This window comes from Serinus canaria, chromosome 1A, assembly GCF_022539315.1.
Source record: "Serinus canaria isolate serCan28SL12 chromosome 1A, serCan2020, whole genome shotgun sequence".
Classification (NCBI taxonomy): domain Eukaryota; kingdom Metazoa; phylum Chordata; class Aves; order Passeriformes; family Fringillidae; genus Serinus; species Serinus canaria.
In genome coordinates, this window is record NC_066314.1 from 14,795,165 (window position 1) to 14,816,932 (window position 21,768).

The 21,768-nt window shown below is 40.2% G+C and overlaps 1 protein-coding gene across 1 annotated transcript in view; it reads left to right on the plus strand.

The window, feature by feature from the left end:
- Positions 1-10,547, plus strand: part of CPNE8 (copine 8) — a 69,819-nt gene extending 59,272 nt beyond the window's left edge. The window contains exons 18-20 of the mRNA XM_009086819.4: positions 2,397-2,454; positions 5,118-5,191; positions 8,593-10,547. Of these exons, the coding sequence (XP_009085067.1) occupies positions 2,397-2,454; positions 5,118-5,191; positions 8,593-8,781 (321 nt within the window). The 3' untranslated portion in view covers positions 8,782-10,547. The remainder of the gene's footprint in view (positions 1-2,396; positions 2,455-5,117; positions 5,192-8,592) is intronic.
- Positions 10,548-21,768: the final 11,221 nt, after the last annotated feature.

Below are 21,768 nucleotides of genomic sequence, written 5' to 3' on the forward strand. Positions count from 1 at the left end.
TATATGTTTGTTTGGTTTTGCTCATCTATTTCTTACCTCCTCCTTCCTCATGCACATCCCACCATGCAGTTTTGCATAGTAAACTCTTTTTTGTCTTTCTCATAATTGACAGTTTTGATCCCCACACTTTTTAAAAACTGCCCCCAGCTTTCTGATCCTGAATGATAAGCATACCAATTATCTGATTTCCCTCAAAACAGTCCCCTAAAGCTCTCTAAGTTCCTTGTTTCTTAGTTTCTGCATCATTTTCAGTATTTTTCTCTTCAAAACTGCCATGGGTATAGGTAAAATTCTGTATTATGAGCAGGTTCTATTGTGTTTTTGCCTGTGGGAAATTTCAGATAAAAGTACTCACAAAAACACTCCTAGACATGGTTGGAAAAGATCTCTGCCAGTAGTTTTTAACATACCACAGTGGATCTAGTTAACAGCAGAGTGGTGAGTTGAAAAGCCTAAATAAAAGTAATTTAGCATCATGTCCAAGTGAATAGTGTAGAATTAGGTGGCATAGTTTTGAAGACCCACTTTCAGTACCTCCTGTAGAGATTTGATGCTGTTTCAGTTTGTGGGGTGCCCATGAAAATGCCACCCCAGTGTTCTGCCTCCCCCTGGGGACCAAGATGCCCTCAGTCCCAGCCTGCAGCACATACTCAGAATCTGTGTAATAATAAGCTTGGAAATTCATTCTCTAGCCCAGTCTAGAAGTTTGAAACATAATTTCTTTTAGATTAGCTGCTTTTAGGTGACAGAAAGACTCAATGGAGAAAAAAAGAGCAGCTCTTGATTCTGACTCACCCTTCCATTTGAAGTCTGTGCATAAGAGACCAGCGAGTGCAGTTGGCTGATACCTTGTAAGATTAATTCCTTTGCCACCAAGACATACAGAAAACCCTTGTTTTCAGTAACAGTTCATTTCAACAAATAATGGCTGTTAGTCTGCAACTGTCTGGAAACACAGCAGATGTGTTAGCTTGGTATAAGTGGAAGTTTGATAATATTTGCTGCCTGGGTTTTTTATGAAGACGCCTTCATTTTTCTGCATGTTTCTTGAAGAGTGAGCACAGTGCACCATGACAGAACTAATTAAATGCTATTCAAAAGCAGTTTTTTCAGTCTTAATAATATCTATCATACTAAAAAGGGCAGTGATGTCCAATGCAACTTGATGTTTATAAAACTCAGAGTATATTTCAGTTTTAACAGTAATTGTGCTTTTAGGCATCTTTCTCATTACAGCATGTATGTCTGACACATTCTGCTTTACCAAACTGTTTAAAGGTTATGCTGCCATTCAGGAAATGCCAACACTTGGGTTCATATGCAAAAGTTTAACTCTTTGTCTTTAAGCTGTCCTTGCCACTTACTGTTTCATATTTCATTATATCACATAATTCTGTGGCTGTGTAGGAATCTCTTTAGAGGATATTTTCTTTACAATCAAAAAATAACATTCTAGAAAACGGAAGTTTCTGTACTAAGAGATCAGAAGGTCTACATCTATGATTTTTTTGACCAGTGTATGTTCCTGTTTAATGTTTAAAATGACTGTAGACATTTTACAGTTTATCACAGTATCTCAATAAACAACAGAATTATCTTACTAAGTTTTTAACCCTGACATTTGCTAAATGTTCTTTGGATTTAGTTGATACCTTCTTCATCAGAGGCAGATTCACATTATTTCTGTAAACTGATGCTACTATCAGGACAGGAGAGTCTAATATTTAAAATAGTATCTTTGTAATTTTAAAGATTTTACAGAGTTTATTCAGAGAAAACCAGATATCTTTGAATGAATAAGATAAAGTAAAATTAAAAATCTTACAGGCCAATTCTGTATCTTGCTTGTCCGTGGCATGGATGATTGACTACAGTAAAATTTCATGAATGGGATAAATAAAATATACATATTGCTCAAATAGATTATTTCTTTCCTTTTAAAAATTGGCATGAGATCAATGTACAAAATAGTGTCCCATGGTTGCAAGAGCTGTGTAAGATCAAGAAACAGCAAAGCACATTTAAATAAATGTCAGACTGTTATTAAATACATATTTGCAATTGTCAGTTTACAAAAGTTTCTAGGAGAAATTTGTCCTCTTAGTTGTCATATTAATATCAAATGCTAACATAGTTTGTTTTCTGTAATTAGCATCCTATATGATTCAAAGACTTGGTAATGAAAAAAATAAAGTAATCATGTGCCTTTCTATCTTCATCCAAGATGTTTTGTACCACTTAAGCAGACAGTTTATCCCACTCAACTTTTTAGGGGGAAAAAAATTGTTCTTTTAAACATTATTTCTGCATGGTTTTTGTTCACTTTGTTCTGAGATCTCCTATTATTGGCAGAGGTTATGTCATGCATTAAACCTCTTTTTCTTCTTCATTTGAAGGCTTCAAAGCTTCCAATGTCCATAATTATAGTGGGGGTAGGACCAGCAGAGTTTGATGGTAAGTGTTCTAGTGTTTTTCCTAATTTTTTTTATATTTGCTTACAATTTAGTAATATGTAGCTTCTCAAACAAATATTGGTCTTTAAAAGAACATTATATGAAGTGAGGAGTGAGTGCTGCTGGCATTTCCAGCTGGATTGATTGGTTGATAACTGGTGTGATTACAAGCTACCATGTGGAGCTGTGTAGCCCCTCAGGCTCCCTGTTCAAGTCAGAACCATATGGGGGCTCAGCATTTACAGGAAAGTAAGGATACTCAAGAAATGTTCAATTTCTTCAACACAAATATTTAGATGCCTTGTGAAGTGTCAGTTGAGTGGAAATATTGATCTTACTGCAGTAATAAAATCTTGAGAAAAATAAATACATTTGAGGTGATGTGGATTAAAGAGGGTTTCACTTGGTGACAGGAGTGAGCCCTACTGTGCAGCAGCATTGGCAGAATATTACAGCAGGAGAGAAATTACCAGGTTATTTACATGTTCTTGCTGTGATATTCTGGAACACCATTCTGTGTTGTAATAACTAAGCTGCTTCCATTAATTGTAAAAATTTATTAAGTTTGTATAACTGCACTATGAAGTGTAGACATTGTGTGTGTCTGTTCCTCAAAGTCCTAAATACTTTTTAATTCTAGTACATTTGGTTGGACAGTATGCCTTCTGTTGTACATGAAATATACTTGGTACTGCTCTCACACATGTTTAGTGTTCACTAATGACTGTACATGTTAATTTTTGTACAAATACTCTAAATGTAGGAAAAAGGAGGAAAAAACAAGACAAAAATTATTTTATTTAAAATTTATTTTATTTTATTACAAGCATTATTCTTATTCTGCTTGGTAAGTGGTATAGTAGTCATAATTTTAAGTATCTTAGTCCTTGAAGAAATTGTCCAGGTGAACACTTACACTTCAGATGATTGTATGGCACAATCAGTGAGAAAGGACAGTTTATATTCATAAATACATATGATGGAAATTTGTAAACTTCATTTTTACTTCTGAGGATTCCAACGTAGTCCTGTGTTACTTACCATTCTCTGACCCCTCCATTGCATTTTCCCTTGCTCCCTGTTTGTCTAGCCCTTGGATTTCCCCAGGCTCCCTTTCTCAGTCAGAACATGTTCTTGGGGTGTCCTCCCTCCCCCTTTCCTGAGGTTGGGATAGTGTTTGTACTGCAGGATGCAGTTTCCATCTTTGGAGCCCCAATCCTGGTGTGTTCTGCCTCAGGGAGATTCACCCTGAGGTGTATGCCAAGCCTGTGGTCCCTCAGGGCCCAAGAGGGCAGAGGAATTACTTCCATTTACAGAAATTCCTTCTGGAATAAACACCAGACTCCCTGTCTGTGCATGCTGAAGGACTGTGCCTGCAGGAGGGTGATGTTCAGGGTGTCTGCACATTCGAGTGCCCCTGGAGAGACCAAGCTGCTCCTCTCCAGATCTCCCTGCTCCCTAGATCTCCCAGCTCCTGGGGGATACCAGAGGGCTTCTTAAAACTTTGAAATTTGGGTAGATGGCACAGACATTTGTCAGAGCTTCACTTAAAGGATGTGAGGATGACTGTGACAGGTCCCAGCAGAAGCATTTTTGCCCAGTATTCTGTATCTGACATGGTCATGGGTAGTTCCCTAGAGAATTTTAAGAACAAACTAAGCAAATTTGGTATTTCCCTGAATACTGGTTTTAGGTTGGTGTTTCCTGGGCAGGATGTGCTTTATGTCTGTTTTGGAAATTTTTTAGGAAAACTCCTTGAAATATTTGTTCAGTGTCCTGGTTTGAACACATGTATGTTTTAGCAACAGCATCATCAGGCAACATGCTCTGCAGACCTACTGATTTGTTTCTTTGAACAAATATGCTCTGTTTAGCTTGGCCCCTGATGGTGTCATTTATACTTTCTAGTTCTTGCTTCAGAAGAACTAGGGTTTGAAGTGCTGGTTTCAGTGAATTTAGCCCAGTTTGTAAACCCCTGAGAAGCTGAGGTGCAGGGCTTTGGTTTTCATAGCACACACTGAAAGAAGGTTTGTAGAACTGCAGATCCAACATCTCAGCAATAATCTGAGCTCCCAAATCCATCCATTTCAACACTGACAAGAGAGCAGGTACATCTTTCTACCTAGAATAGCTTCCAGGTATCTGGACAACAGAGCTTACCTGTATCCTGCTCAGAAGATACAAGAAGAATTGCCAAATAAATTTAATAATTTTTTAAGCACTCCTCATTCCCTAGCATTAGAAGATACTGCTTTTTCAGTATGAATGTGAGTTATTACCTCTCTGTGCTGTTTCCTCTGATATCTTCTGTAACAATAGCTGCTGAAGATGAATTCTCCTCCACCTCTCAAAGTATATATATATTGCCTCACAAAACCAGATATACTTGCTGTTTTAAAAGATGAAAGGATAAAAACTTTGTCATAGTCTGTACTTTTCTGAAGGTGACAATAAAGATAAAAGTATGTATTGTCACCATAAAAAAGTGCAAAACAGCTGTAAAACATGATGTATTTTCTGATGCAAATGGTCTTAACAGAGTTACCTAAAGAAGAATTGTTGGATTTTTATTGCTCAAAAGTGTAAGTTGTTTGAACTTTTTCTCAGTAAAATGATTTTATTGTGTACCTGAACTCATAAGGGTTTTTTGTTTATTTTTTTAAGCTATGGAAGAACTGGATGGGGATGTAGTGAGGATTTCTTCAAGAGGAAGGTTTGCAGAAAGAGACATTGTACAGGTGGGAGAGAAAATATATTCTCATAGGTAGATTTTACTGTTCCTCTTTGTTTTGAATTCTCATTTCTATCTGTGTTCCTACCTTTCATTTTACCTTAGCACTGACATACTTTATCTTGAGGTGTTCATAACAAGCTCAGAAACTGTGACAGCTCTAAGCCCTTTTATAACACACAAGAGTGGATCTGCATTTGTTAGGAAATGACCCCTAACTGGCAGGACATTGTTATAAAGTCTTGATGTTACACAGCCATGGAGATGAGTTAGCCACTGAAAATTTGGAGAAACATGATGTTTCTAGAAAAAATGGGTTCTGGCTAAAAGTAAATTTATATGGAAGTCATATTTCCTGGTAGTGTCTGAATGCCTTTATAAAAGAGAGTTTTTAAGTTGGAAGGGACTTAGAACAGACATCTAGTGCAACTGCCTGGTCACTTAGGTACAGGGCTGACTAAAAGTTAGAGCTTGTTATTAAGGGCATTGTCCAAATGCCTCTTAAACACTGATAGGCATCCTTAGATTCAAACCTCACCTTAGAACTGCCATTTCTTCTTCTTCCTTTATTCCTCCTATTTGTCAAACTTCATGGTGTTCACTTATTTTTCCTCTTACTTATTTGCACTTATTTCAGTTCAAGACAGGTTGGATTTTATACTGTTGTTTAATAGAATATATATAGAGGATGAATAAGGGAGCCATATCAATAGCTCATACTGCATTATAATTAAGGTCAGATAGCAGCTGTTGAATTTTGGGATATGTTTACTTGTTTCCATTTATATCTGCAGGAACTGAAACTTCAAAATGTTAATGTTACAAATACTGATACTGATGAATGTTTAAGGGTTGATTGATAACTGCTGGTGGATGTAATATTTCAATCCAAGAACGTGTTCAAAATATGTATTTGACACCTAAGTTTATAGTTTGGTTTTATTAGAATACAAAAATAAAGAAAGCTTCATCAATATATGGAAATAAAAATGGTCAGAACTCTTTTTTTCAGACTTCTTCAGTCTTCTTGCATACTACATTAAAATTCTATTTTTTTTTCTAAATGGGGATCAGAAATGAGCATAAGACAGAAATTAAATTACCCTCATACTCTCTGTGGATTACATAAAAGATTACATACATTAAAGAAAGTCATGGATTCCTGAATTCTAAAAGTTGAGAAAGATACTTTTTTCATTTTTGCAACATACAGAGATAACAACTGATGAGAAAGTGAGATACCAAAACTCTTAGCAGAGTATAACATGCTGGCTTCTTTGGTCATTGTTGTCAGATAGTTCTGAAGGTAGGGATGATGTAAGACAGCTGAACAGGAGATAAGAAATTGTTTTTCATTTTGTCAAAGTCTTCGTGGTGTTCCTTGGTGTCCATATTGGGCTGGAGTGGGGCTGTCTGTAATTTGCTGTTCTGTAAATGTCAGTGCTTTCAGCAGAGCAGTGTGTGGGGTGGACCCCAAGCTTGTATTTCTGCAAAGCCCTGTGTGGCTTGTCAGATTTTTTTAAAGCTAATTCAGGTATCTTCTGGCAAGCATTACACTTATGTTTAAATGCATTGAAATATAAGCAACATAATTTCTCTAATAACAGCAGCCCAAAAAGCTTTAAAGAGCATAAATGGGTAGAGTTCTAACATATTATAAATAAGATTTGTGAAAATGCTTTGCTTTGAGATTACTAACCTGTGCTGAAGAAAAAAATGCAGTGAATACCCTTTTGTATTTCTTTGGAATTCATTGCATATCAGAATTGTAATAAAATGTTTATTTATTATTAATATATTTTAATCAGAATGTTGCCCCATGCCATATTGAATTACCCAAAGACAGTATTATTTTGTGCTCTTTCTCTGTCTAAATACTAACAAATATTTACTTTATAGACTAACTAAACAGATAAAAAGGGATTCTGTCAAACTGTCTAAATTTGGTTTGACCTTTATTTTGTATCTAACAGGCTGAAACTGATTTGCCTTTATAAAACTAACTATTCAGTTTATGGTTTTTTGTGTATTAGGTTAATTGAAATTAAATAGTGAAATTACCTATTAATTCTAACAGTATTGTGAAATATTTTGATAAATTAGTACAGGAAAAGTTTGTCTGTTAACAGTGAGTATTGTTATATTTACTGCTGGCTGCAATTCATGTAAAGGCATGTCCTTCACTATTGCCTCCTCACTAGGATGCATACGTGTTGTGGGGCTCTGTATTACATGTGTACAAATTCTTCCTTTCTTATCCTTTTGCTGTTTAAGACATTTTAAGAGAATATTTACTTAAAGTGATGCACCTGTTGTTTCTCCTGAGAATTTTGCATATCAGCCTTTTAAATGAAACTCTTAAATGGTACAAAAAAGCATTTGGCATTCCATCAGTTTCCCTTTGGTTTCCCTTATGCCTTTCATTCTATTCCTCTGCCATCTCCATGTTAGCTGACCTTGTACTATCTCTAGGTTTGCTTTCCTCTCCATAGTTCCTCCAGCTCCTATGACATCTCTGCAGTGGGGGGATAGGAGAAGAAGAGCTAAATAAGGCCAAATATGTTGTATAATTGAATTTCAACAATTACACTGTTGAAATAGCCTCACTTTACTACAGAACAGTGGTCTGAGATTTCATATCTGCAGACTAATGGGGAAGGGGATCTCTTAGGATGGGATACATGTTCTTTAACTCAGACTGCATGTACTTTTACACAAGAAGGAGCCTGGATTGTTTCCTTTTGGTATGCCACTAGCACAAGAGTCTCATTAAGTATTACGAAATCCAAGCCGGGGCTGGGCAGGTAAATGGTTTAGGTGTGGAACATCTGGATATCACATAACTTATTTTTTGATCCAATCATTTTTGCTTAGCTTCTTTATGCATTTGTTAATATCATATTTAAAAGTGTTCAGGTGGTTCAGAGTTCTACCTAGGTATAATGCAAAATGGTCAAAAATTTAAAGTCATCCTTTCTGTTTTGTTCACTTCAGAGGTCAGAAAAATCTACTCACCAAGTGCCAGAGTGGAGGGAGTCTGGTGGGTGGCCCCAGGAGCAGGGAATGTAATCTGAGAATGGCTTTCTGAGACAAAATTACTTCCTTGGAGAGGGTTGAAAGATAACCCAAATATATCAGTGAAGCACTTAATCAGCAACTGAGCTAGCCCTCATGTGAAGGGGATCACCCAAGAGAAAGTGTTACACTATTTCTATCAGAAGGCAGATCTCTAAAGTTGAGATACAATGTGCATTTATAAAATATATAACATAAAATGCAACTTATGTTTATGTACTTTAAAACTGTGTAGGGTAACATGTTCATGTACTCTAACCCCCTAGGTTAAGCTTTCTTATTTAATGTTGTAAGACATATTCTGTGTCTGAGTGAGCACCTCTTGTTTTGCAGTTTGTGCCATTCCGAGATTACATTGACAGAAGTGGAAACCACGTGTTGAGCATGGCAAGACTTGCTAAAGATGTATTGGCTGAAATCCCAGAGCAGTTTCTGTCCTACATGAGAGTCAGAGGAATAAAGCCATCACCTGCACCACCCCCCTACACACCCCCAATTCACGTGTTGCAGACTCAGATATGACTGCTCTGAAGTGTTTAGCATTTATCACAAATCTTTGGATGCAGCAGGAGCTTCTGATAACTTTTTGGAGCTAGAAAAGTTCTCTTCACGTACCAAAATTCTCCTATTAGTTGCATAAGCAACTGGAAAGCTTTTCAATGCTAGGAGTAAAATGTTGATGTTCTGAGACTTTTTTTTAGTCCAAACACCCTACTTTTCTGATGTATTTATTGGAGGGGGGGAAGCACAAGTCAGGTTTTCAACTCAGAAGATTGGGTCCTCTCTGAATACTGTGTGTATATAAATGTATAGGAATGCTATTACTCTGTATCAATGTTTACATGTTACTATTTTTAAATTTCAGTACTTTTGTAACTATTCTTAAGAATAAAAGTTTGGAATATTGACTCACATGTCTTCTAGCTTGCAATAGTTTGTCACAAGATAACAAGAGAAGCAATATCTCTTTGAATGTTTGTCCAGACAAATACAAATGAAATCTAAGGACAAATATATCAATGTGTTTTAAAGTAACTGAAGTGCTTCAATCAGTTCTGAGTAATCCATTCATCTCATCTATTAAAAATTTCAACTCCTAAATGTGAATAACATAATTGCATATGACTTATAACTGGCTCCAGACTGAGAGGGAGGTATGTGTATTTTTTCAGACATTCTCCAATTTCTAAGTTTATCTAAGTTTACAGTTTTTTAAACTAACTACTGAAACAAATTAGAATAGTTACTTGCTATAATTAATTAAAGAAAATTACCTCAATCCAGAGCTATCAGAGTATTATAGTTGACTCACTGAGCTTGTTAAATCATATCATGCATTCCTTAAAGCACTGGAAATTTTGCATCAGAAATGTCTTTTGAAGTGATTACAGCAGATGTTTTATAATGGACCATTTTAAACTCTAAAAATTTTAAATTTTAATTTTTTTTTTTTTTGTCTAGATTGCCCATTCAAAGGGATATTGGGTTTAATAATATTTGGATTTAATATTGTCATTTAATCACATTTCCATTCTGGGTGCATGAACAATAAAGTTAATTAACTGGTTTAAAAATTGCACAACTATGTTGTTTTGTTCACAATTTTGTGTACGGAACTACCCAAAAAAATTTATTATATGCCTGTTCATATATAATTACAAAATGGTTTTGCATGTATATTTTGTACAAAATACACAGTTTTGTGAGTTTGTGTCAGATACATTTTATTTAGAACTAATGGCCTTAAATCTCACAGAACTCCTGAAATGATTGTGAATTGCCTTCAAATACTGTTTAAACTGAACATGATTTTTTTTTTGTCACAGTTGTAATTGTCTTGTATAAGTAACTTTTTGCTTTGCATATAACCTGTTTACTAATTCTGTTTCTTACTACTGTATGTTGTAATGTACAGTATAAAACTAAGGTGCATTTTTTAAGCATGAGAAGTTTTTTGCCAGAAAACATATCTTCAATATTAATGGCATAACTATGTAAATGCAGAATCTTCCATTTTTAAATATATTTAACTTCCTTTAACTATTTCATGTGGGAAATTACATTTTCCAAATAATTATTCTGTTAACAAAAACAAAAAAAATCTTTTTTTGGTAAAAAAAAAATCTTGTTTTATTTTTATTTTGAAACAGTTTTTACATAAATATGGACTTTAATTTTCTCACCAAAATATGTATTCTTAGTGGATTGATGTTGCATGAGTGGAATTTGATACTTGGCAACTACAAATTTTGATGAAAGTGCATCATAAAGAGTAAGTTTAAATCTAATATATGGTGGTGGTGTTCTTCTTTCATCTTCTACATTTATTTTTTGCACAAACAGTGTTGGCACTTTTGAAAAAACTGAGGTTATACTATGTTTCTCTTGTTTCATTTGATTAGACAAGTCTTTATGCTGATATTTGTGCTGGTTCCCAGTGGGCCACATATTCAATACATCCCTAGAAGGCCAGAAAATAAACCTAACTCAGCTGAGAGTAATTTATTAGCTTTCATTTAGTCAGTACCTTTTATTACTTTAAAGATTAATCTCAAAACTAATCTAGCAGTTCATTTAACAAGTGAAAGATGTTTTAAAGAAAGGTGTTACTTTATCAAAGTTATTTTGTCTATCCAGCATAAGCACCAGTCTATTCTATTCTACACTGATGGGGTTTTTTCTTCTGTTTAATACTGGGTTCTAAATATAACATATTTAATGGAAAGAAATAGTTGTGATAAGTGGGCTGGGAACTCTAGTGGAAAAGGGCTCTGAGATTCCTTGTCTCTATGCTTGACATCTTGAATCTGTAACGTGTGAGAATCATTACATAATCTCACATATTAACTCTCATTCCAGTTTTTTTGGGATGAGAGTTAATAGTCAGAGCTTGAATTTCTCCAAAAGATCACCTTGAGCCATTTTTACTCCTGGCTTTATTCTCAACAATAATGGAACACAAAATTCTTATTCCTTCCCAAGAAATGCTAGCTGCTATCAAAACTTACCAATGTGCCATGCCTGAGGAGTGGCAGAGAGTATTTATGTTTACAAAAGGTAAAAGGTGACACATTATGTGACAAATGAGTTGTCCTGAGAGAAACTGTTGGCCTTGACAAAAGCTCTCTTCCACTGGTATCCATATTGGAGCAGAAATTTTCTTTGTAATACATGCAGAAAATTTTTTGGCACAAATGTTCCTTCAAATGAGGGGGACACTGGCTCAGGGAGTGTAAGTCAGGAGTGACTCCTAGGTTTGATTCAGTAAGGAATTGATGCTAATCTGGAAGAAGAAATTGGTTTGATCTTGGTTACAAAATAGAATTTTGTCATCTTAGGCAAAGATGGAAAGCTATACAGTAGAATTTACATGGACTTCAAATCAGCTCAGTGGTCTACAAAAAGAGTTTGTTGTGTGGTGCAGCAGGGAGGTGTCTCTAGGAGATGAGGGTGCTATTCTCTAAGAAGTTGCATTTTGGAAAGCTGGAAATTCTCACCTAAGTAGGACCAGATGAAATTCACTCCTGGATACTAAATAAAATGGTTGAAACAAGCAGAATGATAAATTATTTATCATCTTTAAGAACTAATAAAAGGACACATAATGAGAAGTTACACCAGTGCAATGGGAGCATAGTAAGAGGCCATTATAATTGTTCCAGAAGTTCTTTGAAAAGAAAAATCAACAAGAATAGAAAGAATATGTAGCTATGGATAAATGTAAAAGCAAGTTATGTGTTAAAAAGAACAGAAAAACATAAAAAATTCTATGACTGTAAAAGCCTAATGAAACCTCTACTAGAAAGGGAAGTAAGTAAAATCAATTATTTCACAAAAGGATGAGCATTTAGTCCATTAGGAAAAACCTAAATACTCAATTTTTTTTCCTTCAAGCTTCACAGAAGAGGGATAATCATTGAATTAAATAGTCAATTAAAAATAAATAAATCCTGACTAAGGTTTACCTCTACCAATAAATATTTGCTACTACTGCACAGTTTTGAAACAATTTTCTTAAAAAGCAATATAATGAGCTTTAGGATAAAAAAGAGAAACAGCTGCTTCAAGAGCACATTTTAAAAGCAAAGCAGGATACTGGCCTTGTTTGAAGTGCTGTGAAGTACTCTAAGGCTGGTTAGATTGTTCAGAAAAATGCTATCAGTCTTCCATCATCAAACTCAAGAAATAGAACAAATGCTGTTCCCTAGGGACCTGTCTTGCTTTTGATATTACTTGGCCATTTCCCTTGATGAAGCAATATATAATATTTTGTTATTAAATTATTGGATTATATCAACTGGAGATAATTTAATCACTTCCAAAAATTTAATTAAAACTTGAAATTATTTTTATGAATTAGAAAAATTGCCTAAAAGAGAGGAGCAAATTCAGTCAGGACAAATAGGTAAGAGTACTGGAGTAACAAAAATCTACTGTGCAGTTACAGCCCTTTTTGGCTGTGCAGCAATTCTTTGGGACAGTGTCTGAGGTTGTACTGGACCACAAAACAGAGTGAGGGAAAGGTGTCATAAGTAAAACATTGAATAATGGCCACCTGAGATAATCCATGTTCTCAAAATAATAAGGCTTTGGCTCGTGTACTAGGTGCAGTTTTGAGACTTCAGATATCCCACGGATCAACTGGAAAGACTCAGAGGGGCACTGAGGACTGCCAGAACAATTTGGGCAAATGATCAGGGAGGATTTCCATGGGGTGCCCTCCCCAGCAGAGGTCACCTCTAGCTCTGAGCTACCAGAGCAAGGGTCATGCATGAGAGCAGGGCCAGCCCTGCTGAATGGCTGTGTGGGGAAGCAGGTGGGTGTCACTGCAGCAGAAATGTTTCCAGAAGGACAGACCGTGCCCATTCCCATTGCTGGGTTGCTGTTTCATACTGTTCATCTTTTCCATGTGAAATGTCCTCCACTTTTACACTGGCTTGTAGCACTTGTATACATTTTCTGCAGTGCTCCATGGTGGATTTTTGCTTCTTTGCCACTGAGTTGGTAGGGTATGGTTTGGCTTCAGGTGTTCTTTCCAGCCAGCATTATGCATTGCCATGAGTGTGCAAGTGACTATAGAGGACTGGTATTTTCAAGCTGGCCATCTAAAAGGGTGTAGAGTACTTCACTTTGGAGCATATGCCTACAGCTGAACACTTGACAATAATAAATTTCATCACTGGGATTTTTATTTGATGATTTTATTTTGCAAACCATCGAAGGCATTGAAGTGACTGAGTGTTCTTACAGATATCCCATCCTGCAGAAAGTGCACAAGTGCTGTGAGACACCTGTCCAGGAATCATGCAGTGTGAATCCTGTGCCACAGGTGGTGGGACAGCCTTCCCAAGCCCCAGCAGGCTGTGCCTGTGCACTGAACAATTCCATCACTCCTGCACTGCTTTCTTTCCCAGGGGGCAAAAATCCTGCCCAGCTCTGAGAAGAACAAGATTGCATAAGGACTGAGGGGCCTGTGTGTCCCTGTGCCACGGGCTGCTCTGTGGTTTGCTTTGCTTCAGGCTGATCATGAAATCAAAGCAACTGACTGGATGTGCAGAGTGATTAGCACTGAATGCTGTTTTAAACTGAGTGGGCCATCAGCACACAATCACCAGCCAGAGGGAATTCAAGGAGAAGGAAGTTGTTTCTCTTCCATGAGCAAAGGGCTACTGCAGACTGTGGAGGAGGTTCAGTACTTCCCTGGGTACAAGGCAGAAAGGCCCTGAAAGGACAGGAGTGAGCAGGCAGCCTTGGTGGATGGCTTCTTGTGATCAGGAGGGAATGGGAAATATCAATAGGTGGTCAAACCTGGAGGAAAGGAAGAGTCCAGCAGGAGTCTCTCATGACAGTTTCTGGCAAATGTTGTCATTAGTGCAGTAAACAAAGGAGTTAGAGCCTACATTTTTAAAGTGAATGAAAGTATTAGTTCACCAGGATTGCAGCTGGGAAGCCTGAATAAATTAAAAAATGGTTTTGATGAGTTGAAGGGAAGGTTACTGAAAAAAATGGTGGAAAATATCACTTACAGAAGGGACATAAATAAGCACAAATGGGATGAAAATAAAAGACACCTTCATAAGCAGCAGTTTGGTACTAAATAATTTGTGGATTACAGCTGGGCTGCAAACAGAATATGCATCAAATTGTGATACTGCTGCATAAAAAGCAAAGATCACCCTGGAAGATGGTGACAGCAGGTGTGTTCATATAGCAAGAGAGAGAATCATTTCTCCAGGCTAAGCTGTGCTGAAGCCTGAGCTTGGCACTCTGTCTGGTCCATGGGTCACACTTTAAGAACAACACAGACAATTTTGAAAGAGTCCAGGAGAGAAAAAAAGCAGATGGTTTTTAACCTGTGAAGAGAAAAGTAAAGCACTTAGGTGTGTTCTGTATGCAGCTAAGCAGAAGGAGTGTGGTAACTGTGTCTGTGCAAGGGGTGCTGCCCTCAAAGGCCAGCAGGGATGGGTGATGTTGGTGTCTTTGGCAGCAAGGGTGGCTTCCATGGGCAGGTAGACAAACCTCCCAAACTGTCTGGAAGCCCCTTCGAGTGCATTTCAGGGAAATTACATCATCTTTGTCTTAGAAATTTGTTTAGAATGCACTGGAGAGTTGCTAGGGATTCCCTCATTGTGCAACCTCCTTCTGAACAGGGAAATAATACATTAAATAGTTAAACATCCTCCTGAAGCCCCCTTTGTCAGTCCTGCAAAGGTAGATGGCCTAATTCAAGAAAGAAGAAAGGATAATGCAGAGGGAGAGGACTGGAGTGCATGGGTGATTTGGAAGGCACCAGGAGGGCTGAAGAAAGCCCTGGTGAGATCTTGTCTGAAATACTTGTCTGCCTCCAGTCACCTGTTTCCAAACTAAAGGCTCAAGAGGCTCATGGAGACAGAGACTCTTAGGAGACTTGTATCCAGTGGGCAGGTGAGACAAGCAGCCCCTGTGTGTGACCAAAGGCTATGAGGAGGGAAAAGCCTCGTGGTGAAGGTCAGGTGAGGAGCAAATTGGTACAAGTGGACAGCAGGATGGGCACCCCCAGCTGTACACCTGAGGTTTTGCAGCAAGCTGCTGGAACAGCATTAAAAGTGTCCCATTGATAATTAAGTGCAGTCAATTCTACAGTCATGACACCTTGGCTTGATGTACTCAGTCAACTGCTCTACCAACCCAAACCCAGCAACACCCAGAAATGTTCCCTATTATTCCTTTAAAAGGAACAACACACAATATGCTGTTGGCTCCTCGAGATTCACAGCACTAGGCTGTACTGAAACATGCAGTTCCTTCATGTATTGGTATTTGCCTCATACCTCTGATTCACTCACTGATAGTTGGCAAATCTCTGCTTAAAAGAATTGAGGAATCTTTAAGGGATGTTGGAATAAAGCTATTGTTGGATTAACATTATCAGATGCCTTTAAATCTGTGCTTTGCATGTTTATCATGTTAAAATTCAGAAATAAGTGCCCCTTTGTGTCAAGGGGAAATCACTTTACAATGCAAGCTGTAATTGGTCTCCCTCACTGACCTTCTGTTGAGCTCATGGTTTTCTCCTCCAGTTGGAGCTGCAGACATTCACTCTTTTGTTGTAACCATGAAAAGTATTTGATAACAAGAACCCTTCTGGTTTTAAACATGAGTCATCCTCCTTTTCTCCTATCTAGACCTCCTCAAAACTTGTTTTCTTTCTATAGCTCAGAACTTTACAAACCTCAGCAAATGCCATTATGGTAGCCCTAGAAAAAGCCTAAAATAAAACTGCTTTCTAGCATTTTACTCAGTGATTCAATCACTAGAACTAACACTATGGAGAAATCACACCTGCTAATGAAATTGGCTATTTACCTGTTGCTAAGTGCCCTCCAGCATAGGAAGAGGTTTTACAGCATATAAAACCCCAAACTTACACCTCAGTGGTAGACACATCACATCTGCTTCTGAAGTAGCTTTTCCCATCTTGCTAAGCCTCTCAGAGGAATGCAGGCCGGAAGAAGGTGATGCCACTGTGAGTGTGAAAAACCACTGAATCGCAGCATTTCATTATTGGAGATATGCTGTCAGCTGCACTGCAACATTTCCTACTGTCCTGGAAGAATTAGCAAGAGAAGAAATGAGTTTGAGCACACAGCCACCATATTAGTGAGGGGTTTTTTCTGGCACTGTTAGGTGCCTCATGGTACAGAAGACTCAAAATGTTCATTCATGCATGCACTGTGTTATTATCAATAGATCTGTCTATTACCTGTCATTGCAAGGAAGTACCAGGCTTCCTAAACCACATTTTTGCAATGGCAAAACCAACTGAAATGTTGCTTTATTTAAAGCCTGTTAGACCAAGATAGGACAAAGAGGATATTTAAAGTATCACTGTACCTTGTGGGTAGGTGCTCCCCTCCTCTCCCTCCTTCCCCTCCCTTCTCTCCCATCCCCAAGCCAGCACCATAGAGGGGATCTCCTTCCCCCCAGCTCTGTGTGGGCACTTCCCCTCAGCCCAGGCCAGGAGAGAGACCCCTGCAGGCTCCCTGTCCCAGACTGCAAGGCAAGATGTATTCTGTTCTCATCTGTATGGCAGTCGTCTTTTGTCAATTTTCCTTATCTCTTCCACAACCAATCCTCCCTCCAGAGAGACACCTGCTGATAACAGGCTATTGAATGTCACTGCATGGCTGATAAGAACTACAGCATCCCACTGGGAGATGCTCCGCCCAGAGGGAGAAGCCAAGCATTCCTACCCGGATATACTCTGGAGATTCTGGAATACCAGCACAGCTTCTCCACTGGATTTCCCAGAGGAACAGCAGCTGCCTCTTCCACTGAATCTTCAGAGGAAGACTACACCTTCTATACAGGATCCCTGCTCCAGCAGAACCACACCTGACACTCCAGGAGGACTACAGCCACATTTTCAATTGGATTGCTACCAACACCCTGACCAATGGTGTCAGGCTGAGTTCTGACTCTGTCAGTGTTGTTTTGGTTTACTGCATGGTTTATTTTATCTTTTTATTTGCTTCCCTAATAAAGAACTGTTTATTTCCTGCTCCCATATTTTTTGCTCGAAGAGCCCCTTAATTTAAAATTTATAGCAATTCAGAGGTGTGGGGAGGGTTTACATTCTCCATTTCAGGGGAGGCTCCTGCCTCTCTTAGCAGACACCTGTCTTTCCAAACCAAGACATGCCCCCTCACCCCAGCTGCCAGGGGTGGATGGAACAGGACCACACGAGATGAATACCGAGCTCTCGGTGCCACAGAAGTGCCAGAGCCCAGGGCAGGAGCCACTCTGCCCGTGGTCTCCCCACAGCGATGGCAGCACTTGCAGAGCCAGATGTCACCCAGGCAGGGATAGACCCCGAGGTGCCAAACGAGCCCGGACACCAGCCGGCACATCGGGCAGGGCTGGCGTGTCCCACAGGCTGGGTGGCGGCTCAGGAGCAGCATTCCCTGCTGGCTCAGGAGCAGCCAGTGTTTCCCTGCCACAGCAGCTTTTCCCTGAGCCGCTGGCCCGGGCAGCGCGCACCACCCCGGCTCTGCCGCACTAAGGGCAGCACGGCGCTCAGCTCGGAGACTGCTCCAGCAGCATCACAGCAAATAAGGTACAAGCCAACTATTTAGGACCTTTCCATGAGTTTTCTCATGAAAAATTCTCTGTAGGGCCAGCCTGGAGAAGCAGGGTCATCAGTGAATTCAGAAGGCTTTGGGAAAAAAGGGGAAAACACCTACCAGCACCAGGGAGACTCTTTATCAGAGAGAGGAATAGCGGATTTGTCTTTACAAACAAGCTGTGCATCTGCTGGTAGATAAAACTGGCACTGGGAGATAAAAGAAACAATGGGAAGGATTCCACCGATTGATGAATGGAAAAAGATATTTGCTTTTACAAATAAACTTTAGGTTTGCTGATAAATGAAATTAGACAATGAAAGATGAAAGAAACAATGGGGATGAAAACCCCCTAAATTCCATAAGAATTAAACGTCACCGACATGTTCTATGAAAAATCCCTTCCTTGGGATTTTTCCCTCCTGAAAAGCTGAGAAGCCTCAAGAACAATATTGAAACAATTCTTATCTACTGCTGTAGAATGCAACAGGTGGATCTGTGATTGGTCTCATCTGGTTGTTTATAATTAATGGCCAATCACAGATCACCTGCCCAGACTGTCTCAGTCAGACACAAGCTTTTGTTATTCATTCCTATTCTATTCTTAGCTTAGCCTTCTGATGAAATCCTTTCTTCTATTCTTTTAGTATAGTTTTTAACATAAGATATATCATAAAATAATAAACCAAGCCTTCTGAACATAGAGTCAACTTTCTCGTCTCTTCCCTCATCCTAAGACCCCTGCTAACAATGCAACAATTAAAAATTAAAAGAGAGGGTTATACCTTAGAGGGAAATCTAAAGGCGTATTGGGAAGTCTGTACTCTCAAGTACCTCAGCCGATGGGGAAAGAGAGAAGGGAAATGTGGCCGGGAAATTAGGAGAAAAAGGGAGACCGCATCCTCCAAAATTCTGAGAGATCCCAGGGGAATGCCCCATGGCCGCTCCCTTTATTTGAATACAGTAAAAGAACTCCTCCATCTCCTTTTTGGACATAAACCTCTCATGTTTGAGGATTAATTTTCCTGACATCAGTAACAGGGACTTCTAACAGGGACTTTCTTTTCGGAACAGGAGTCAGTGAGGATGCAGCTTGGCTGAGCTCAGCACTGCATGTTAGACAGCTGCTGCTGCAGTTCCTGCCCAGCTGAGGAGCACCAGCCCTGCCTGGATGCACAGGGAGTGCTCATCATCCAGCCCAGGGCAGCACAGGCTTTGTTTTACAGAAATAGCTGCAGGCAAGTCTGTGTTTCAAACACCCAAGCAGGTGCACCAAGCTCTGTGGATGGTCTCTGGGTAAGGTTTCCCAGCCAAAGGCAGTCCTCTCCAAGGGCTGATGTGCCTCTGTGCTCTGGCTGCACTGGGCACGTTTGTGGGTGACCAAGGGCCCAGCTGAGTTGCTAGGAGCTGCAATTTGTGCTTTTCTCTCCAGGACCTGCTGGCTTTTGCTGTGTGCTGGACTGCTGCATGCTCTGAGAGGTGCAGCAGGGCAGCCAGGGCACCTGGCTGCTGGGTGGTTGTGCCTCAGGCCAGCATGTCCCCCCAGGGACAGCAGCAGGCAGATTTTATTGTAGGTGAGCCCTGCAAAGCTGAATTGCTCACATGGCAGGGCAGGGCCCCTGTGCTGCAGCTCATCAGGCCTGAGGAGCCAGCAAGCTTTTCCAGTTGCTGCTCCCTTCTCACTCTTATTAAATTATGGACCATCTAAATTGTGATTACTCTAAAACTAAATGATCTTGTCCTCCAGGTGCCTCATTATGGCATCTGTTAGAAATAAGGCAGTGACAGGTGGAGGAAGCTCCAGACATCTCCATCGCTTTCTAAAATTTGTGTGAATTTCATTAGGAGCTGGAGTGCAGGGGTTTGGCCATGCACTGCTTTGCCTTCCCTGCTGGCTTGTGCCTGTGCCCAGGCAGATGTCACAAGAGTTTAGAAAGAGGGAGAAGTCCCTGCATTATTTGAAAACTCTCCCATCTGTTTGTTTTAAGTTTATGTGGTGTTTAGCTTCAAATCTGAGCTTCAGCAGAGACTCAGAGCAGGAGCACCTCCCTCTGTTCTCTCTCTTCCCACTGTTGTGCTTTCCATCCCTCCACCCTCATGGCTTGTCCAGCACCTTCTGCTGCACACAGGACTGAGAGCACTGCAGTGACAGCCACCCCTGTTTCATCATGACACCCACCTGAGCCCCATGGACAGGTGCCTGAGGGAGCAAGCCCCAGGGCTGGCAGTGACCTCCTTTAGGACCACCATCTGGTGCCTTGTGCCTCTGCCCTGACCCTTACGGTTGGGTCAATAGCCCTTCTCCTGGAGCTTAGGGCTTTTCTAAAGATTGAATAATTGTGTATGTCCATCATCTGGACAGTCTGCTCTGGGCAGAAGTAACAGCCCTCTTTACCCAGAGCAGCCAGCTGTATGTACCTAAAGTCAGACTCAGCAGGAGTGTGAGTGACACATGGCTGTGCAAAGCCACAAAGGGAGCCACTATTTCTGGGAACACATTTGTTTCCTCCAGTGTTTCCATCTGGCAGAGGCAGAAGAGTTGATGTCTGAAGACCTGTGGTCCAGGTGCCAGCAGAGCCCCCCAGCCAGGGAGACAGGGCAGGTCTTGCTCTGGCAGTGGGCACAGTCAGCCTGGGAGGTAAGAGGGCATAAGCTGTGACCTCACCGATTTTTGTTTTAAACACACTCCTGAAAGGGATCTCTGACCTCTCAGTCCCCTCCCGATAGCAAGAAATCTGTGCTGCAGCAGATGAACAGGAGCTCTTGCCACGTAGGATATGTGGTGGAGCATTGGATGAGTCAGGCATGGAGCTATTTCTCATTTATACCTGTGTAGCTGCTGACAAACCTTCAGTTAAACCTAAGCAAAACCTGAGCAAAATGTAAGCAGAATCACAGCTTTGATGGTTTTTGGAATGCACTTTTTTTGCAGGGAAATCACCATTTTCCCAGCTGCTGGTAAGAGTTGACAGGGAAAGCAAGAATAACCCCCTCTCCTGTTGCATCAAAGAGTGGGAAGCAAATTTCACAAAGACCAAAGATGTGAAATGGGTAAAATTCAACAACGTAGATCTTACCTGCTGTCAGAATCACCAGGCTGGTGTTTGCCCTCACAAGGAACTGAGGAAAAAACCAACAAAACTGACACAAAAAGAAGGCATTTGCCAAATAGGTGCTTTCAATTAAGAGACTATATAGTAGTGATAACCATGAGAAACTGTGTTGTGGTGAGCCTCCTTTCCTGGGTTCTCTGCTGGAAGTCCATCCTTGCACAGGCTGTCCTGGGATACAGCTCTCAGCAGAGCTGGCAGCCTTGACTGATGGCCAATTCCCACTGGAGGATCCAGGAGTGATTGCACAGAGTCTTGGTCTGCAATGAGCCTCTCCAAGGAATTCTCCAGGTTAAATTCAAGCACTTGGCACTTGAAGTAATGCCATGAGAGTGCTCTGTGAAGCTGATGAAAACCTTTCAAGTCAAGTGTTGGCTTGAAAGATTTTCAACCCTACCCTGCATCAAGTGATGCCAGAAAAGGTTGTCTTGGAGGGTTTAACCTTTTGTCATGGGCTCTAGGGGAAGAAGAAGAAGGACAGAGCAGAGGGGCTGGCTCCTGTGTGTGCATGAGCATTCATTCTGGGCTTAGTGGAGAAGGGGATTTGCAAGCACAGTCACCCTGCCAAAGGGACCCCATTGCTCCTCTCAGGTGTTTCCCAGAGGAGAGGGCAGCCCCACAGCCACACTGGGGGCTGGGGATGTGTGGTCAGGGAGGGATGGCAGTGGGCACCGTGGCAGGGATGTGGGAAATGGGTAGAGGAACAAGCACAGCACAGTATGGGTGTGCAGCCCTGCCACCACTGCCACCATGGGGCACAGCAACACGGGTGACACACTGGACAGCACTGGAGATGC